The 21,036-nt window shown below is 43.0% G+C and overlaps 1 protein-coding gene across 6 annotated transcripts in view; it reads right to left on the bottom strand.

Moving 5' to 3' along the window:
- Positions 1 to 21,036, bottom strand: part of ATP11C (ATPase phospholipid transporting 11C) — a 190,750-nt gene that overhangs the window by 12,506 nt on the left and 157,208 nt on the right. For all 6 annotated transcript variants that reach the window (XM_056540795.1, XM_056540791.1, XM_056540793.1 and 3 more), the window contains 8 exons: positions 20,715 to 20,817; positions 18,095 to 18,240; positions 17,204 to 17,263; positions 12,086 to 12,213; positions 9,469 to 9,604; positions 3,391 to 3,456; positions 3,031 to 3,134; positions 970 to 1,123 (listed from right to left, as the gene is read on the bottom strand). In XM_056540795.1, the coding sequence (XP_056396770.1) occupies positions 970 to 1,123; positions 3,031 to 3,134; positions 3,391 to 3,456; positions 9,469 to 9,604; positions 12,086 to 12,213; positions 17,204 to 17,263; positions 18,095 to 18,240; positions 20,715 to 20,817 (897 nt within the window). The remainder of the gene's footprint in view (positions 1 to 969; positions 1,124 to 3,030; positions 3,135 to 3,390; positions 3,457 to 9,468; positions 9,605 to 12,085; positions 12,214 to 17,203; positions 17,264 to 18,094; positions 18,241 to 20,714; positions 20,818 to 21,036) is intronic.

Genomic DNA, 21,036 nt, shown 5'->3' with positions numbered 1-21,036 from the left:
CCCCCCGACCTACGATGGCCCCGACATACGATCATTTCAACATACGATGGTCTCTCAGAGGCCATCACATGTTGAAGGCAGCATCAACATACGATGCTTTTGTATGTCGGGGCCATCACATAAATGGCTATCTGGCAGCACAGACTGCGTCAGCTGCCACCGGATAGCCGTTTACGGTGCCCCGTGTGGTCCGCTGACGATCACTTACCTGTCCTCGGGGCTCCGGCACCTCCTCTTCGGGATCCCCTGCATTGTCGACGTTCTCCATCGTCGTCATCACGTCGCTGCACACGCCGTCCCATCATCCAATAGGAGCGGCGTGCGTATCGGCATGATGGCGGCGACGGAGAGCGAGGATGCCGGGGAAGCAGAGGCCTTGCCGGAGCGTTGGGGACGCGATGACAGTGATGGAGGGCGACAGCCAGGGCAGTGGTGACGGTCCGGAGCAGCGGAGACACATGAGTATAACCTCCAATACCAGTGGTCTTCAACCTGCGGACCTCCAGATGTTGCAAAACTACAACTCCCAGCATGCCCGGACAGCCGTTGGCTGTCCGGGCATGCTGGGTGTTGTAGTTTTGCAACATCTGGAGGTCCGCAGGTTGCAGACCACTGTCCTATACTTTACATTGCACTGTCCTATACTTTACATTGAGACCTAAGGTGCTTTTCTTGTCAGCAGGTGACACCTACAGAAAAGACTAGATCTTAGCAAACATTATCTGACCTTTCTAAGCACAAAATGTTAAATATTCTGCCTTATACAACCTTATACCGAACTATATACATTTCTAACAAACCATATAGCCAGAAATACTTGTTAAGCAATGATCCTCAACTCAATGACAGCTATTATAATAATCCTATACCTGAATCACATAACTTTCTCTCTCTTTTTGGCTGATAAACAATCCATTCATAAATGTAGCAGTTCAGGGGAATAACATTGAGAGGTTTAGCTTGTCTTACCTTTTGGCTCGCATTCCTAAGGTTTCTTAGAATGATCAGTAAAATTTCTGGATAGAGGCTTATAATAATTAGCAGAATTATGGCAAGCCAAACGGACACTGATGTCAGCATGTGAGAGAACACAAAGTACATTCGTTGCTGCCTGAGGAACGGCCTAGAAGAGATTCAAGCAGTGGACATAAAGTAAGAGGATCTATAACACCACACGATTTACACTGTATTAAAGTAAGAAAAGAAAAAAAAAAAGTGACTTTCAATACATCCGAGGTCTGAATCTATGTGTATGGGGGGCCTCACAATGACAGGCGTCAATGAATGGGATCAGGCATGTTACATTTCATCATGTTTTCTCCTATGTTTCCCTTGGAAAAAGCTTCTGCCAGAGATATCTACTAGCTTAGTCTCCCCTCCTAACTGAATTAAGGGGGTTATCCAGGGAAAAACTTTTTTTTTTTTTATACATTTCAACTGGCTCCAGAAAGTTTAACAGATTTGTCAATTACTTCTATTGAAAAATCTTAATCATTTCAGTACTTATGAGCTTCTGAAGTTGAGTTGTTCTTTTCTGTCTAAGTGCTCTCTGATGACACCTGTCTTAGGAACTGTCCAGAGTAGAAGCAAATCCCCATAGCAAATCTCTTCTACTCTGTGCAGTTCCCGAGACAAGCAGAGATGTCAGCAGAGAGCACTGTTGCCAGACAGAAAAGAACAACTCAACTCCAGCAGCTGATCATTATTGGAAGAATTAAGATTTTTTAGTAGAAGTCATTTACAAATCTGTTTAACTTCCTGGAGCCAGTTGATATAAAAATGTTTATAATTAAGCATGTATGCTCTGTCAAAACTGGTAGCATCAGGATGGGGTAGATTTTTGGTATAATTTATAACAATTTGTGTTTACCTCTAAGCCACACCCACTGGAGAGGAAAAAAAAAAGAAAGACAAAACCTGCAAAAGCAGGGTAAAAATGAGAAATGTAGCACACAATGCATTTGTGCACCATAAAACTGGCACACCAGCGTGAGAAATTACTATACCCACTAGTGTTACAAAGTTCTCATTTTAGTGAATAGGAACAAACATTTTAAAACCAGGTGAAGTTATACCCGGCATAGTGGAAGCTGCCTATTCCAGAAGCTTGAAGCTTTGCCTAACAGGGGGCTGTCATTTAGAGAATTTACAAGTCCAAACAGCTCACTGCAAATTTAAAGAGGTATTCCAGAAAATGAATCAATATATACATTATCTATGCATTATTCCAGAAAATGAATCAATATATACATTATCTATAAATTATTCCAGAAAATGAATCAATATATCCATTATCTTTCCCAAGTTCACCTGCTACTTTAGGCAGCCGGGCTGGCAGAGGTTCTTTAGTTTTTCTCTGACTGACACAGTGCTCTATGCTGCCATCTCTGGCTATGTTGGGTAATTCATCTGATCCCTTTCAATGAATGACCGTCCCTCCAGCTCCATTTCCGAATCACTAAACCGCACAAAGCTGGAGGAGCCAGTGGGAACAGCTATCTATTTTTGTACATTTCTGTATACTGTACCTGTCAGTTCAGAGTCTGGTAGTGTGCCAATGAACCATGGTTTTACGGTCAGCTAAATGCAGGCCACCTGATCATGTGACCACTGTCAGCTGATAGGAGACACCCAAGTACTGCTCAGTAGTGTAGGTGGCTCGACACCGCTGTGACCTACACTACTGAGCAGTGCTCTGCTGTCTCCTATCAGCTGACAGTGGTCACATGATCAGGTGGTCTGTAGTTAGCTGATAGTATATCTATGATACAGCCCACTACAATAAAACAAAGTATGCTAACAGGCATGAATTATAGCTGAAATTGGGCAGTCACAGATTGTGCTCCTATCAATCAGTCCAGCGCAGCTGACATGGCGCAAGCTTTTACATAAGAACTGCATAGAAAACACCGGTTTTAGAAAAACAAAAAATCTTGACTTTATAAACCATAACTAGACTATAAGTATAACTTGTTTCCATTTTTATTTCTTTATTTTTTTTAAGGAGATAATGGTATTTTCGAAACTCACCAAATGATTCCTCCCCAAAATATTGAGAAGATGACGTAAAAGGCCAAAGAACCCCATATGACCAAATGATTCATCCATGTCCAGTATCGAGTATCTAATGCAAGCTGTAAAAAATATATATATCCCTATATTAAAATTCACAGATCAGGAGAAGATTACTTTGAATATTTTCAGTCATGTAAGTACTGACTTTACTAGCTCACTGACACCTAAAGTAAATGTTTAGTCAGTGAGATAAGAGAGAAAGACTCTGATGGTGAGGAATTCATATGTGTAAATCACCTCTATGCAAGGACATATCTCTGCCTACACTTGCCATCGGCTCCACAATAAATCAGTATATATGATAAATCACCTTACCTTTAATGTGACCGTAAACACTAATGTAGTGAACACAATTGTCCCAAAAGACCAGTTTCCGAATACCTGAAAAATACCAAAAACAACAACCATTATTTCCCTTTCAGAAAATTTAAGATCAAGAAACACAAGTAAACTTTTGATAGCTACCATATATACTCGAGTATAAGCCATCGGCTGTCCGGGCATGCTTGGAGTTGTAGTTTTGAAACATCTGGAGGTCCGCAGGTTGAAGACCACTGTGGGCCTTCATCATCATCATCCAGACCCCCCTTTAGTTTTCTACTCACCTCCCCTCGGTGGGAAGGAAGCTAGTCCGGGCCGGTGAGCTAGTCCAGGCCATTTATGCTGCAGGGACCATCCGGTGGGGAGGGTTAGTCATTCCAGGCTGTTTCACCGGGAGGCCCTCTTCGCCGGGCCGGCCCCAGCCTAGTGACGTTGCCTTGACGACAACGCACAGGGACGTCCGTGCGCAGCAGACGTCCCTGCGCATGAACGTCCCTGTGTGTCGTCGTCAAGGCAACGTCACTAGTCTGGGGCCGGGCCCAGAGCGGAGAAGAGGGCCTCTCGGTGAAAATGGACAGCCCGGAACGACTAATCCTCCCCACCGGACGGTCCCTGCAGCATAAATGGCCCGGACCAGCTCAGCCTTCCTTCCCACCGAGGGGAGGTGAGTAGAAAACTAAAGGGGGGTCTGGATGATGACGAAGGCCGCAGTGGTCTTCAACCTGCGGACCTCCAGATGTTTCAAAACTACAACTCCCAGCATGCCCGGACAGCCGATGACGGGGGGGATGATGTATTTCCCATCCTAGGTTTATAGTCGAGTCAATAACTGCGGAAATCGGGTTAAATAAACCATAAGAAATCTCTACTACAAGGTCTACTCCAAATGAATATGTATCTTCTGTCGGTGGGGGAATTACGCATAACTAATCTCTAGAACATTAAATCTGAAAATCATAACCTGGATAAAGGACCTTTATAATATTCTGAGGAGGTACAAATAGAACCAGGACATATCTAGACAGTTGTCAAGAGTAGACTGCATTTATATATAAATGATTTATTTAGATTATATACAATTTTATTAAATACATTTTTCTAAAACATTCAGGATACCTGTGTTATATGTTTCAGAAAGAAACTAAAGCAATGTAAAGCAAAAACAGGTTTTAACGTAATGTTCAACATTAGAGATGAGCGAACTTACAGTAAATTCGATTCGTCACGAACTTCTCGGCTCGACGGTTGCTGACTTTTCCTGCATAAATTAGTTCAGCTTTCCGGTGCTCCTAGGACTGTATCCACCTTTTCCAGCCCACCGGAGCACCGGAAAGCTGAACTCATTTATGCAGGAAAAGTCATCAACTGCCGAGCCGAGAAGCTCGTGACAAATCGAATTTACTGTAAGTTCGCTCATCTCTATTCAACATCCTAAATGTTATTTAATATTCACGTAATATCCCCAAAATACCAGAAAACTGCAAGCATATATCCTGTACACCTATCAGCCAAAAATATTAACACAGATGATCGGTGAAGTGAATAGCATTGATTAGGTCGTCACCGTGGTCACATAGTGAAGAAAATGGTGCAAAGTCCGCAACGCCACTGAGTGGCTGAGCCACGCACACCTGCCCCATACTACTGGTTGCTGCGGGGAGGTGTACAGCATCACAGTGCTGAGTATTTGGCAGCAGCTTCCTGGACACATTTCATTACACCCCGATCTCTGTGCTCTCACAACGGGATGTAGCAAACTGTATCCAAACTGAGAGAGCGGAGAGATCGGGCTGAGAAGTGGGGAGTACAGATTTCCTTAGCTGTTCACTACAATCTCTACTGCCACACATCTGACTACAGGGATGTGTAAATCCTTTTGCCCGATGTCCGGGACATGTAGTTCCGGGCGCCAGGCCGGTGAATTTTTCATACATTTAGTCCTGTGTCAGGCAACCAGGTCCGGACTGATTTCCCCCTTTATTTTTATAATGTAGGCGATCAGGGAGTATGGAGCGGGCTCATGACTCGTGCCCACTCCATACCCGGCGGTCCCTGGGTGATTTTAGTAGCTGGGGGACGCCGCTAATAGTGTAGCCGGCTATTAACCCTTTAGATCGTCGCTGTCATCATCCCTGGTAGTCTAGTGGGGTGTATCCCCCCTCCCCCACTGGCAGGGGGGGAGGGATATCCACCATGGAGGTAGCCGGAAGACTTACCTCTGCATCCATGGCTACCCCCTTGGATCTGTTTAATAAGTTTTAAAAAACATACCCACTAACCCCTTCTATATTAAAAGTTCATATTACCCCCCTTCACCCGTTTTCCATATAACAAATATGTAAACATGATAAAAACAAACATATTTGGTATTAGCGTGCGTAATTGTCTGAACTATTAAAATATAACATTATATACGGTCAATGGTGTTAAAGTAAAAAATTAACAAATCACAGAATTGTTTTTTATTTTTTTTATATTTTTTTTTATTTTAACATCATATCCCAGAAAAAAAAGTGTTCAGAAAGTCCGATAAATACCAAAATGGTACCAATACAAACAGCAGATTACGGCCCCAAAAAACTTAGCCCTCATACAGGCCAGTATACAGAAAAATAAAAATGTTATAGGGGTCAGAATTTTTTTTTAAAGTTAAAAAAAATATATATTTAGTTAGTAAAACATGACGGAAACTAAACACATTTGGTATTCGTGTAATGAGGCTGACCTAAAGCATCAAAATGTGATTTGCATGTTTTTTTTTTTTTTTTCAATTTAATTTTTTTTCTTTGTTTTGGAGCAAAAGTTATGGAAAAATGAAAGGTGTCATTACAAAGTACAGTTGGTCCCGCAAAAAAAACAAGCCTTTATATGGGTCTGTAGATGGAAAAATAAGGCTGGATTTACATCACGATTTGAGTGTCCACTGCACAGATACGATTTCAGAAGCTCAAATCGCCCGAAATCATATCTGTGCAGGGACAGGTACTGACAGATACGGAGCCATCAACTATTACGGGGCTGCGGACCCGATCGTAATCTGCTAGTGACTACAATCTGGTCCTTTTCTCAGCAGGTCAGATTTTTGACACAGACTGAAAATCGTGGTCTGCCACCCATGGACTACAATGGGTCTGTAGTGAAGAAAATGGTGCTGCACATCCCCCCTCCAGGAACCAATAGTATGGAGCGGGTGTGCACAATAGTATGGCGCGGGTCTGCTTACTCTTCCTATTTAATTAGTTGTGTGGTCACATTCGGCCGTAAGGCACGCACCATTTTCTTCATTACACCCCAGTGGTTTAAAAAAATAAATCCAATGCTAAACAATAGGCACGGGAAACAAAGGCTAACTTCTGTGATTTGATTCAACAAAATGTCTATTGTGGCACTCACTGACAAAAAGTTTGGTTATGAGAGAGTCAATGTGCCCAAACTGATCATTTTCCACCACTTAGAGAACCTACAGTGAGCATTAGAACTGGACCATGGAGCAATGGAAAAAGTTGGCCTGGCCCAAAGATGGTAAGCTGGCAGAGCATAATGCTCTGGGCAATGTTCTATTGAGAATCATTGAGTTCTTTATTTCACGTGACATGTACCATCTACCTAAACATTGCTGCAGACCAAGTACATCCCATCATGATGTCCTCAATAGCAGTGCCTTCTTTTAGCAGGATAATACCCTGGTCACATGGCAAAAATTATTCAGGTATGGTTTGAGTAACATGATAAAGAGTTCAAGGTGTTTACTTTGCTAAAAAAAAAAATCTTAATATGATCTAGCATATGTGGGGTCCACAGTCACCTCTATTAAAAAGACTACATTTAGGATTCTGGACTAAATATCAAATTCCAGTAGGTATGCATCATCCATTAATCGCAGGTTAACATTTGACCCAGAAGTTGTTTTACTAACTTAGCCAGAACACAGTAACCAAAACAGTGTAATGAGGCCTGATAAATACATAAACTGCATGCAAATCTATTCTCTAATACGAAAAGCACATTTTGTGGTTCTTTCCACTACACAGAGCAAAGTCATATTTTTATAGATTTTCTTTTTTTATAACTTGTGAGCAGGAGGTCAAAAGCTACAAAAGGAACAAAATTAAATAAGATTTAAGACCTTTGCAGCTGCAAGCAAACACTGAGCAGAAGCAAGGAACTGCTAGTCTTTACATAAATGCCTAGAAAACTACTTACGCATCCAGAATTCATAAAAAAGGGAGAGTCAAAAATAGCAACCAACCAACCACCAAGCTTTACAGCCAAATTTCCAGATCACAAAATGAAAGCTGCAAAATGTGTTAGGTTTCTATGGTCACCTTAAAGGATACCGATTATATTTAGAAAGTTCTGACAAGTCACAGTGACAGACAGAACGGCTGAGCCCTGTTCCTGTTCTTGTCTGAAAAGCTCTGCTCGGTTAACAGATAATAACTAAATGATAATACTGCCATTCACATAAAGAGATGATAAAGTGGACCGTGTATTACTAACACGGCCGTCACGCCCCCTCCCATAGACATAAATGGAGGGGACGTGACGTCACATCCCCAGTCCCAGAAACCCGGAGGTTTCTGAAACCAGAGATTCAGCATCGGCATAGAATGCAGGCTGCTGCACTGAGATCGGGGGTGGGGTCTCAGCAGCGGGCCCCCCACGATCAGACATCTTATCCCCTTATCCTTTGGATAGGGGATAAACATTTTTTGTCCGGAATACCCCTTTAAATGATCCAGCAAGCCTACTACTACTACTACAATACCATAATACTTATTTTACCTCTATACTTTCCAGCTATGATGTATAATCCTTTATGGCAATAAGTAAACAAGGCCTAAGTGCCCAGGGGGTGTCCCTAGGATGGAAAGAGCCCAGGTTCACCCAGCCCATCGGCATTTATTCACCATCTATGTGCCCAATGTCAATCACAAAACTTGTGAAGAGGAAAAGTCGACCAGTTGCCAATAGCAACCAATCAGATTTCCCCCATAGGGACTGTGACTAAAATCAGATGGGCTAAACCTGACATGCCAGGGAACGTCCTGCGGACACTAGAGCCTCTTTTACAAATTAACAGAGAGGCTTATATCTCAGTGCTGGAAAGCTCTAACCATAGGATTATTAATACCCTTGTTTTCTTGCTGACAGGTCTTCTTTAGGTTATGTTCACACTGCAGAATATTTGCGGAATGTCCATTTGCAATATTTGCGCCGCTGGGGACCCCCGTGATCTTGCACGCCGCACCCAGTTAAAATCAGTCCCCGGAGCGAACATGCTCCGGGTCTGATTACTGTCATTCACGGGGCCGTAGCATTGTGATGTCCGGCTCCGCCCCCGTGTGACGTCACGCTCCGCCCCCTCAATGCAAGCCTATGGGAGGGGGCGTGACGGCTGTGTTTGCTCCGGGGACTGATTTTAACAGGGTGCAGCATGCAAGATCCAGTGGCGGGACCCCCGCGTTCAGGCATCTTATCCCCTATCCTTTGGATAGGGGATAAGATGTCAAAGCGCCGGAGTACCCCTTTAATGCTAATGTGAACAGAGTCTTAAATCACAAAGCTTTTTGTTTGCGGTCTGAATAGTAAAATACCAGTAAGAATATACAATTTTGGTAGAACATTAGCACACACCTATAGCTTGTAATATCTTGTGGCCATTGAATCTGAGTATGTTCAATGCCAATGACTATAAAAGGTATATAAATGCAATAACTGGGTCTAACGATATTGCACAAAGTCAAAAAAAGATGCTTACCAAAAGCGGTCATGACCTGGATGCAAACATTAAAATAGGAACAGGAAGGGAAATGTAAAATGTCTCAACAACAAAAAAACAAAACTAAAGGCATGAAATCACATGAATATTTTATTCCATTTTACATCACATATGTCAAAAGTATATTGACAAGACAAATATGTATAATTGTATATAGATATCAGACTACATCTGTCATTTTGGTATAGAATAAAGTATAAAAAAATGCATATTATATATAACGTATTTAACCTATATACCTATCGTTGGGTAAAAGCTAAAAGTAAATAAATGACATTAATATACTGTACCTGACCATTGCCATCCAATGAAGGATTTTGGAACAGGAAATAAACTCCAAAGAAAAATACAAGCCCTTCAAAAGCTCCCAATGCAGTCCAATATAGGAAAGGTAACCACTGCAGCATTGCGTTATCAGATATTCTCCTGCAAAGGTGAAAAAGTCAGTTTTACTCATTAGATGTCAAAGTGTCTAGAAAGGCACAGTAAGAGCTGCAAATCCTACTACCGTATATACTCGAGTATAAGCCATCCCGAATATAAGCAGAGGCCCCTAATTTCACCCCAAAAACCCAGGAAAAGTTATTGACTCGACTATAAGCCTAGGGTGGGAAATACATCATCCCCCCTGTCATCATCCAGACCCCCGTCATTATGACCCCCGTCATCATCCCCCTCGTCATCTTCACCGCCTGTCAATCCCTTCTCAGTGGTCTTCAACCTGCGGACCTCCAGATGTTGCAAAACTACAACTTCCAGCATGCCCGGACAGCTATCGACTGTCCGGGCATGCTGGGAGTTGTAGTTTTGAAACATCTGGAGGTCCGCAGGTTGAAAACCACTGCGGCCTTCGACATTATCTTGACCCCCCGTTTGTTTTATACTCACCTCCCCTCGGTGGGAAGGAAGGGTGAGCTGGTCCGGGCCATCCATATTCGACCACCTATGCTGCAGTGACCGTCCGGTGGGGAGGGTTAGTCGTTCCAGGCTGTCCATCTTCACCGGGAGGCCCTCTTCTCTGCTCCAGCACGGCCCCGGACTAGTGACGTTGCCTTGACGACGACGCGCAGGGACGTCCGTGCGCAGCAGACGTCCGTGACGTCCCTGCGCATGAACGTCCCAGCAGCGTCGATAGTTCGGGGCCGGACTGGAGAGGACAAGAGGGCCTCCCGGTGAAGATGGACAGCCTGGAACGACTAACCCTCCCCACCGGACGGTCCCTGCAGCATAGGTGGTCAAATATGGACGGCCCGGACCAGCTCACCCTTCCTTCCCACCGAGGGGAGGTGAGTAGAAAACAAACAAAAGGGGGGTCTGGAAGATGACGAAGGCCTGGCGGGATTGACAGGCAGAGATGGACGGCCGGGACCATCCCCTCACAGCTAAAGCAAGAAACGTTTTTTTGTTTACTCGAGTATAAGCTGAGAAAAATCGTGCTGAAAAACTCGGCTTATACTCGAGTATATACGGTAAATCCTTGCATTAATGACCATTATAAAGTGTTTCATCATACTCTCTTGGTTTGATACAATTATGTGTATGTTCACATAGAGGAATCACCACCCGGAGGTATCCAGGGTAAGAGAGTCCATCTGCCCACACATTAATGGTAATGCAGCGCTTGCGTAATTCTGCTAGAAGAAATATGCTGCAGATGCGCCCCATGTAAACCTGCCCTTACTGTGAAACGGACAAGAGATCTTACATAAAACTAAAGGAACAGACTGGTCTACAGACTATGTGACTGACTTTTGCGATTACTAGCGGGGCTAAAACAACATGAAGAACGTAATAAAGGACATGATGCACACATATCTCAGATAATGTGTGTGAGTAATATTCATACAAAAAAAAATGCCAGATTGAGGCTTCAATAATTACAGGATAATAACCCCAAAGTGTAAAAATTGCTTTCTGGGCAGGACAGTGAAATTAGAAGATCACTAGGTCTCATATGTCCTTTCAAGCAGATCTGTCATTGAAATGTTCTCCTTTATTAAAATAAATACACTGATTATTTTCTGAGCTGCTTCTGCTATTAAGTATATTATTGCTCCTCTTATATTATGTAGTCTAGAAAAAATGAGCATTTTACAGACAGGTCAGCTTTAACCAAAAATAAACGTCCACATGTGTGTAGTAAGAGGAGATATAAAGTCACTAGGCACTGCTAGCCTTGTTCTCAGTGGTGGAGCAAAAGGTGAGTGCTTGTCAAGTGTGCGGTGCTATTCTGGAAGAAGCATCTGTGAGACGAGAAACCGTCTGTTGTCTGTCACCCTCCTGTGTCCCCGTTGTTTGTAACGCTCGACTAGCTGTGTACCTTGCGATCCCGGATTGAATAAAGATCCAAGAAGATGACCAGCTATTTAATCAGTGTGGGGAGTGCATGCTTTCATTTTCTTTATGGACTGTCCAAAAATAAACGTCTAGGATTCCAGCTGGGTTCCTAGCTTTATTTTTTTATTTTTGAAACCAAGAGTCAGCCTTTAGGTGGAAACAAAGCGTTTATAGATGCTATAGACTTTAAAGATGTTTTAAACCAACTATACAGATCAGAAAGCACAGTTCTAGATCTGGAGCAGTGCTTCACAACCAGTTGCAAAACTACAATTCCCAGCCTGCTGGAAGTTGTATTTTTTCAACAGCTGGAGGCACACTGGAAGATCACTAGTGTTTGTACATTGTGCAGACATTTATTTCAGTGGTTTCTGTGTAATCTTCCCTACAGTGTAGTCTAAGGAACTGATCATAGAGGGTGCTAGCTATGGTCATCTGCACACCACAGTGGGTAAAGCCTCCAGATGAACATTTATTGATATAGCATTAGTGATAGTATGCCCAGTGTAAAAGTAGCCTCTAGACAGAAGCACATTCTAAATAGTTCTACAAATGGAGTACTATACTTACATATATAACTTGGGATTGGCTATTAGAGTTTCAATGCTGATGTGTTGCTCCAACAGACTATAAGCCAGGATGGGTAGAGAGGTAAAGCAGATGTTGTACATGGTCAGGTATGCAGCATCATAAAGTGGCTACAAAACAAAAGAAATACAAAAGATATTTATTTAACATTTTCTTTATGCTAAGGATTGCAAATTACTGGGCACCAGATGCCTGTCCATCCAGTTCAGCCTTTAGTGCTCAGGGCTGAACTGGATGGACATATATCTCTTTTCAGCCTTACGGTGGGTTCACACTACGTTTTAAAGGGGTACTCCGGTGGAAAACTTTTTTTTATTTATTTTTTTAAAATCAACTGGTACCAGAAAGATAAACAGATTTGTAAATTACTTATATTAAAAAAGCTTAATCATTCCAGTATTTATTAGCTGCTGAATACTACAGAGGAAATTGTTTTCTTTTTGGAACACAGAGCTCTCTGCTGACATCATGACCTCAGTGCTCTCTGATGACATCTCTGTCCATTTTAGGAACTGTCCAGAGCAGCATATGTTTGCTATGGGAATTTCCGCCTACTCTGGATAGTTTTTAAAATGGACAGAGATGTCAGTAGAGAGCACTGTGCTCATGATGTCAGCAGAGAGCTCTGTGTTCCAAAAAGAAAATAATTTCCTCTGTAGTATTCAGCAGCTAATAAGTACTGGAAGGATTAAGATTTTTTTAATAGAAGTAATTTACAAATCTGTTTAACTTTCTGGCACCAGTTGATTTAAAAAAAAGTTTCCCACCGGATTACCCCTTTAAATACGGTCACCAGATCAGGCTGGGGGGGGGGAGTGGAAACCGGATGCTCCTGTATCCCAGCCCGTATCTCATTTATTTGAAGGAGTCATATTTTTTTTGCCCTGTATTAGGTTTTGTGACCAGACCTAAAACCCGAGCATACCACGGTTTTAGGTCCGTTCACAAAACCGGATACGGGCAAAAATGAGCCGACTGGAGTCACTATCTGAATCAGGTCGGCTCATTCAAATGAACGAGACGGTGGTCGGGTCCGGCTGGGATAAGGGAGCGCCTGGATTTCACTCCCCCAAGCCGAAACCGGTGACCACATCGTCAAAACTGAAGTGTGAACCCACCCTTACCCTTATAAACTATGTTACTCTGTATTACAAAGAAAACTTGCTATCTTGTTCTACTAACAGAAATTGTAGGATTGTCTAAGAAATCCAGCGGTACACAGGTACACAATGGCCCTCATTTACTAAGAGTGTCGGGTTTATCTCGGAGGTGTTTCTTGATTTACTCCGGGTATTTTTCTCCCTGATTTACTAATGTGTCGCACTGGTTGGAAATTGTGTCACAGGGTAATTTGTATATATGCCCCCCACACAGCGCAATCACATGCCCCTAGCAGCACATATATATATATATATATATATATATATATATATATATATGTCCCCCGCACAGCTCTATCATATACCCCCCGCAGCGCATGTGTACATATATTTATATCCCCCCCTGCATAGCGCTATTATACACCCCCCGCAGCGCATGTAGATATATATTATATATGCCCCGCACCGCGCATCTATATATGTATGCCTCTGAAGCGCTATTAATGACTAATGCAGTGGTTTCCAACTTGTGGACCTCCAGATGTTTCAAAACTACAACTCCCAGCATGCCCGGACAGCCGTTGGCTGTCCGGGCATTCTGGGAGTTGTAGTTTTGCAACATCTGGAGGCCCGCAGGTTGGAGACCACTGCGCTTCAGAGGCATATGTATATAGAAGCGAAGTGGGGACAAGACATATAGCGTTATCTGGTCCCCACTTCGCTACAATACATAATCCTCAGCAAACACCAGAGCTGCCACATCGCCTCCCCCATCCTCGGTGTTATAATTACCTGTTCCCGACCCGGGGTCCACGATCATTCTGGGTTCGGAGCGGTTGCTGTGCGCTGTCACTGTGGTCACTGAGTGTTGGGGACGTCACTAGTCAGTGAGCACAGTGACAGCGCACAGCAACAGCGCCGAACCCAGAATGATCGTGGACCCCGGGTCGGGAACAGGTAATTATAACACCGGGGATGGGGGAGGCGATGGGGCAGCTCTGGTGTTTGCTAAGGATTATGTATTGTAGCGAAGTGGGGACCAGATAACGCTATATGTCTTGTCCCCACTTCGCTTCTATACACATATGCCTCTGAAGCGCAGTGGTCTCCAACCTGCGAACCTCCAGATGTTGCAAAACTACAACTCCCAGAATGCCCGGACAGCCGTTGGTCGCTGTAGTTTTGAAATATCTGGAGGTCCGCAAGTTGGAGACCACTGCATTAGTCATGAACAGCGCTTCAGAGGCATATGTATACAGATGCGTTGTGCGGGGCATATATAATATATATCTACACGTGCTGCGGGGGGTATATAATAGCGATATGCGGGTGTGTGTATATATATATATATATATATATATATATATATATATATATATATGTATGTGTACACATGCGTTGCGGGAGGTATACAATAGCGCGGCGGGGGACAAGACATATAGCGCAGCAGGGGGCAAGATATATAGAAGCTGTGGGGACATATACAAAAACCCCAGCGATTCTATATATCTTTCCCCCCCCCGCAGCTCGCAGGGATCCCTGATTGGCTCTTCAGTACGGGCTATTCAGGGATCCCAGCAGGGAACTTGAAAATGAAAGTAAAATACATCGCACATCGCTGGGGAGCGGAGAATGCCGCCCGCTCCCCTGCTTAATAGCTTTTGATCGGATCTCAGAAGTGACACCCGATGCGATCAATCCCTTTGCCCCTGTGCTACTACCCCCAACATGGAACAGACCCTGTTCCATGATGGGGGTAGGATTCACTCGGTTTTCAGTAATTTTCACACAGCTCAGAGCTGTCGGGTTTTAGTGAAGAAAAATTCCGATTAAGCTCCATTTTCCGGAGCACAACGTCAGTGTGAACAAGCCGTAATGAACTGTCAAGGCCTGGAGGCAATCTCTCTTGATGACTGACACCATTGGAGTGGTGTGAGGTGGGCAGAGCATGGCCTGATGCAAGCAGTGATCAACCAGATCAGTGCTAGTTTAACAAGCCTTGTGCCCTTATTAGCCCTCATTTACTAATGTCAACCCGACTTTTTTTGTCGGGTTGTGCGACCAAATTTGTGTCGCATAGCCCATGCGACACAAATTTGGCCGCACAACCCGACAAAAGATATCATCACTCCGAGTGTTTTTTAAACCCGTCAAAATGGGTATGGTTATCACAAAAAGGGGGCGTGTTCCCGACAAAAAAGAATAAACACTCTGAGTATGATGAAAAACTCACAGGAAAAACTGTGAATTGTAGTGGAGGAAAAATAGTGAGTGCTGTATTGTTTTCCTCAACTCCTGTAAAATATTGGATCTCTGACAGACTCCATTCAAGTCAATGGGATCTGTCGAGACCCAGTGGTGTCAGTGCGCCAACTTGTTGTGGGTCCGTGCAGCCTGTATCACAGGTATAGGGTGAAGCAGCGGTACAGTGTTGGGATTTCACTTAACAATTCCTCATCCTGAACTGAGAGGAGAGAAAGGGGAGAAGGCGCTCTCAAGTGCAGGAATCCAAGCGGAGGGAGGAAGAAGACAGCCACTTACCAAAGTTGGGTGTGTAACATACACAACAATGTGAAGCGCATATTAAACAAGTTCCATTTGTAGCCGTCCTGTCGGAATATGTGTATAGCAAAGAGGACTTCATTAAAGAGATAGGATCTCCCGGCGTTGATCGTAACAAGTGGAGCAGGACAACAGAGCCTTCAGGTGAGTATCTTTATTGTTCCAGCATGCAACGTGTTTCGCTGCGCATGCGCAGCGAAACGCGTTGCATGCTGGAACAATAAAGATACTCACCTGAAGGCTTCTTTATTGTTCCAACATGCAACACGTTTCGCTGCGCATGCTAGAACAATAAAGATACTCACCTGAAGGCTTCTTTATTGTTCCAGCATGCAACAAGTTTCGCTGCGCATGCTAGAACAATAAAGATACTCACCTGAAGGCTTCTTTATTGTTCCAGCATGCAACACGTTTCGCTGCGCATGCTAGAACAATAAAGATACTCACCTGAAGGCTTCTTTATTGTTCCAGCATGCAACACGTTTCGCTGCGCATGCTAGAACAATAAAGATACTCACCTGAAGGCTCTGTTGTCCTGCTCCTCTTGTGCCGATCAGCGCCGGGAGATCCTGTCTCTTTCTGAAGTCCTCTTTGTTATACACATCATCCTGAACCGAGGACTGACACTGGGTGAAGATGACCATTTGTTCACACTACGGAAATTCCAGAAGGATTCCGTTTGCAGCAGCCCGGGAGGCTGCTGTACCGTTTACACTGCCGAACATGTTCATTCTTTGAACGAAATCTACCTGGAAAAGGACAGGACTGCACTTTAGTCTATTAGACGGCATTTATGTCTCTGACCGTGCTGCCACAGACATAAGCTCCGATTGTGGTGCACTGTGAGGGCCCCGGATCTACTGAGGAAATTCAGGCAGGAAATTCCTTGTAGGAATTTCTGCAGTGTGAACTGTCCCTAAGAAGACAGACTACTGCCAGAATTAGACAACAGCTGCTTAATTTCCATAACAATATATACACACATGAATGGCGGATGACATGCATACTTATTTATGAAGGCTTTTGAGGAATAAGTGTTCAACCTAAGAAAAACAACAACTGGAAAGGCTATTGCAGGTCTACAGGTAACATCTCAGGAACTATTGGCGCACAATTTGTGTAAGGATCCTAAAAGGGGTTTCCAGGCACAGAATATATTCTGTAGTGACAGAATAACATCAGCCTAATATCTAATCCTTCATGTCTACTGTGACGTTTTACAACTTTCACATTAGTACATAAAGTCTGCAGAGAAGGCACGTACCAAACTAAAGCCACACCTATACAAGATACACGGAGCACACCCTGTCCGAGTACAGCCATTACCACATCCTGCCGCCATGCTTAACCTTTGTGTACAGAGCCATTTCCTACAATGAACCACGTGGACAGGAGAAAGACATTCTACCATAGATATTATACAGAACTGAATACTTACCTGTTGTGAAAACCCACAAAAGAACTGGTATAAAAACTGTGGCAGGATGAAACACAGGTTCTGCAAAGAAGGTGAAGCAAATATTAATTTGGATTGGAGCTCGTCTATTGACTTTAATGAAATCGGGTACAGGCCGTATTCAAAGTACAGAGCCATGCATGATGATAAAGAAGCCAGTGTTCACACAAGCACCATGAGCCATCAATAACAGTCTCAAAATGTGAACAGAGCCTAATAGAAGGTGCTGCTGCCATTAAAGGGGTACTCCGCTGGAAAACTTTTTTTAAAATCAACTGATGCCAGAAAGTTGAACAGATTTGTAAAATACTTCTATTTAAAAATCTTAATCCTTCCAGTACTTATCAGCTGCTGTATACTCCTGAGGAAGTTCTTTCTTTTTGAATGTCCTTTCTGTCTGACCACAGTGCTCTCTGCTGACACCTCTGTCCATGTCAGGAACTGTCCAGAGCAGGAAAGGTTTGCTATGGGGATTTTCTCCTACTCTGGACAGTTCCTGATATGGACAGAGGTGTCAACACTGTGGTCAGACAAAAAATAAATTCAAAAAGAAAAGAACTTCCTGTGGAGCATACAGCAGCTGATAAGTGCTGGAAGGATTAAGATTTTTAAATAGAAGTCATTTACAAATCTGTTTAACTTTCTGGCATCAATTGATTTAAAAAAAAAAAATGAGTACCCCTTTAAACCAATCACTGATGTCTACAGATAGAAACCATGCCATCTCAGAGCCAGTCTAATGAAACACCCCGGATTAAAAAAATCAAATAAAAAATCAAATAAAAAAAATCTATATCCTGGATGATCTTTGCATTACCTGATGTTTGTTTTTTTTCTAGCATGAAATGAGTAATGGCTAAATAAAGCTCTTACCTTATAAAAGAAATACTGTACAAGGTGCGCTATCCTGACATAGTACAAATGGCCATGGGCTAAAAGAAGTTTTTTTAAGTGTTTGAATTTTGGCACAGCATAGTCGCTGTTTCTTGCAGCTTGGCGACCTTCTTTTCCTTTAATACCTGGAAATTAATGACAAGTTACTGAAATTATGCCAAAGAAAAAAAAAAAAAAAGGATTTCCATTTACATGAGGAAAAAAAAATGTCAGTAAATATACCAGCTGCCATACGGTTACACGAGCGATGTGATGAGGGGAGTGGGGGTTAATCATTCATGGGCGGGTTAGTTCAAATGGAACATAACACCCGTTTGGGCAAGCACTCATGATAAAAATCTCTTGTTTCTATATTTTCTTGTAAATTCCGTCATAGATTTCTTCAATAAAATAGTGAACACAGATATAGCAGGCTGCAGTCTTAGCCTCTGTACATTTCCCCCCCCCCCAACCCATCCTTCCATGACAGATTTTGAGCCTTGAGGTAGGAGGCTCCGTACTGAGCCAACAGCCTGATTTTCTGCGGATTGAGAGATTCCCTTTAAAGGGGTACTCCGCCCCTAGACATTGTATCCCCTAGCCAAAGGATAGGGGATAAGATGTCTGTTCGCGGAGGTCCCACAGCTGGTACCCCCACGATCTATGTGCAGCACCCGGCGTTCATTTAGAATGCTGGGTGTAGGCGGTGGGGGTCGCGACGTCACGACCACGCCCCCTCATAGATTTGCATTGAAGGGCGTGGCGTGAAGTCACGAGGGGGCGTGGCCATTACTTCACAACCCCCGCTGCCCACACCCAGCGTTCGGAATAAAATATTCTGAACGCGGGGGCAGCGGAGCACCCCTTTAACCCCTTAAGGACCACGGGTTTTTCCGTTTTTGCACTCGTTTTTTCCTCATCACCTTCTAAAAATCATAACGCTTTTAATTTTGCACCACCAATTGTTGTACTTTATTATGACATCAATCATTTCACCACATAATTTACAGTGAACCCAGAAAAAAATATTTGTGGAGAAAATTGGAAAAAAAAAACACAATTTTGTAACTTTAGGGGGATTCCGATTTTACGCAGGGCACTTTTCATATAATTGACACGATATATATTTATTCTGTAGGTCCATACGGTTACAACGCTACCCAATTTATATAGATTTTTCTTTATTTTACTACTTTAAAAAAAATTATAACTACATGCATCAAAATTTGTATGTTTAAAATTGTCCTTTTCTGACCCCTGTAACTTTTTTATTTTTCCGTATATGGGGTGGTATGAGGGCTCATTTTTTGCACCGTGAGTTAAAGTTTTTATCGGTACCATTTTTGTTTTGATCTGACTTTTTGATCACTTTTTTTCAAATTTTTTAGGGTATATGAAGTTACTAAAAATACGCAATTTTGGACTTTGGAATTATTTTTACTTGTATGCCATTGCGGCAGTCCCGAACAGCTTAGTTGAGCTAACCGGCAGTGTATTCTCCCGGTTTAGAGGCCGCGATCAACTTTGATTGCAGCATCTAAAGGGTTAAGGCTGGGTTCACACTACGTTTTCTCCCATACGGGAGCGCATACGGCAGGGGGGAGCTAAAACCTCGCGCTCCCGTATGCCTTCGTATGCGCTCCCGTATGTCATTCATTTCAATGAGCCGGCCGGAGTGAAACGTTCGGTCCGGTCGGCTCATCGTATGCGCTTTTACAACCGGACCTCAAACCGTGGTTGATCACAGTTTTAGGTCCGGTTGTAAAAGCGCATACGGCGCAAAAATGAGCCGACCGGACCGAACGTTTCACTCCGGCCGGCTCATTGAAATGAATGACATACGGGAGCGCATACGGTGACATACGGGAGCCCGAGATTTTAGCTCCCCCCCTGCCGTATGCGCTCCCGTATGGGAGAAAACGTAGTGTGAACCCAGCCTAATACCGGAAATCAGCCTGACCAGCGATGTCCGGTATTAGTCGCAGGTCCTGGTTGCCGATAGCAACCGGGACCCAGCAGATACAAAGCGCTCTCAGAAGCTCACATTATGGGAGCCAGCCACGGACGTAAATATACGTCAGTGGTCGTTAAGGGGTTAAGGTTGTTCTGTTGGTCCGTACAATGGTAATGCAATCAAAATAAATGTCATATTATGGGAACCATTACTTTTGATCTTTCCATTGACAGAACTATGTAAGACTTATCTTTTTTTATATATTTTTTTATTTTTTTTTAGAGGATTTCACGTATACAATAGTACAATTTGGCTTACACAGACATTTTTACCACATTTTATTTTGTTTTCTGAGATAAACAAAAAACTGTTATTATCTCATTTTGTATTGTCCTTTTTTTCTTTGTGTTTGCTGCCAAGAGCTGTAGACACCTTTCCAGAAATTTTATGTCACTTTATGGCCTTTAATGAGTCTTATCTCTATTATATTTCACTATGTTCTATTTAAAATATACACGGGTATTTTACCGTTATCAATCTTACTATTAGCCTTAAGTGTAACATAATTTATTTTTTAGATTTATTTTTACACTTATTTTCCCATCACAAGCCCAGAGGACTGCAGATTGCTGGTTCGTTTAGTTGTAGAAATAGGCAATCACGTACCTATCCCAACGTGTGCTTCCAGTATCATGCTCACATCATTCGCTCCATCTCCCACAGATAACGTGATTGGATTTCCTTTACTATTTTTCACCATTTTAACAATCTGCAGATAAAGATGTAAAGCAATGAAAAATCAATAACACTTTTTTTTTTACACTCATTGCTAGAAGTAGCTTTAAATAATGTCTGGCGGCTGGTCTAATACCACAAAGCATTGTATTTGGTGTACACAATTTCATATTTACTAACTAATACAAGCTAGAAGGCACTGCTGTGGAGAAAGACCAATTATGTCAGCATGTACTGTGGAGGCTAGCGTTCT

This window comes from Hyla sarda, chromosome 9, assembly GCF_029499605.1.
Source record: "Hyla sarda isolate aHylSar1 chromosome 9, aHylSar1.hap1, whole genome shotgun sequence".
In the NCBI taxonomy this organism is placed as follows: domain Eukaryota; kingdom Metazoa; phylum Chordata; class Amphibia; order Anura; family Hylidae; genus Hyla; species Hyla sarda.
This window is presented reverse-complemented; position numbering and strand designations above follow the sequence as displayed.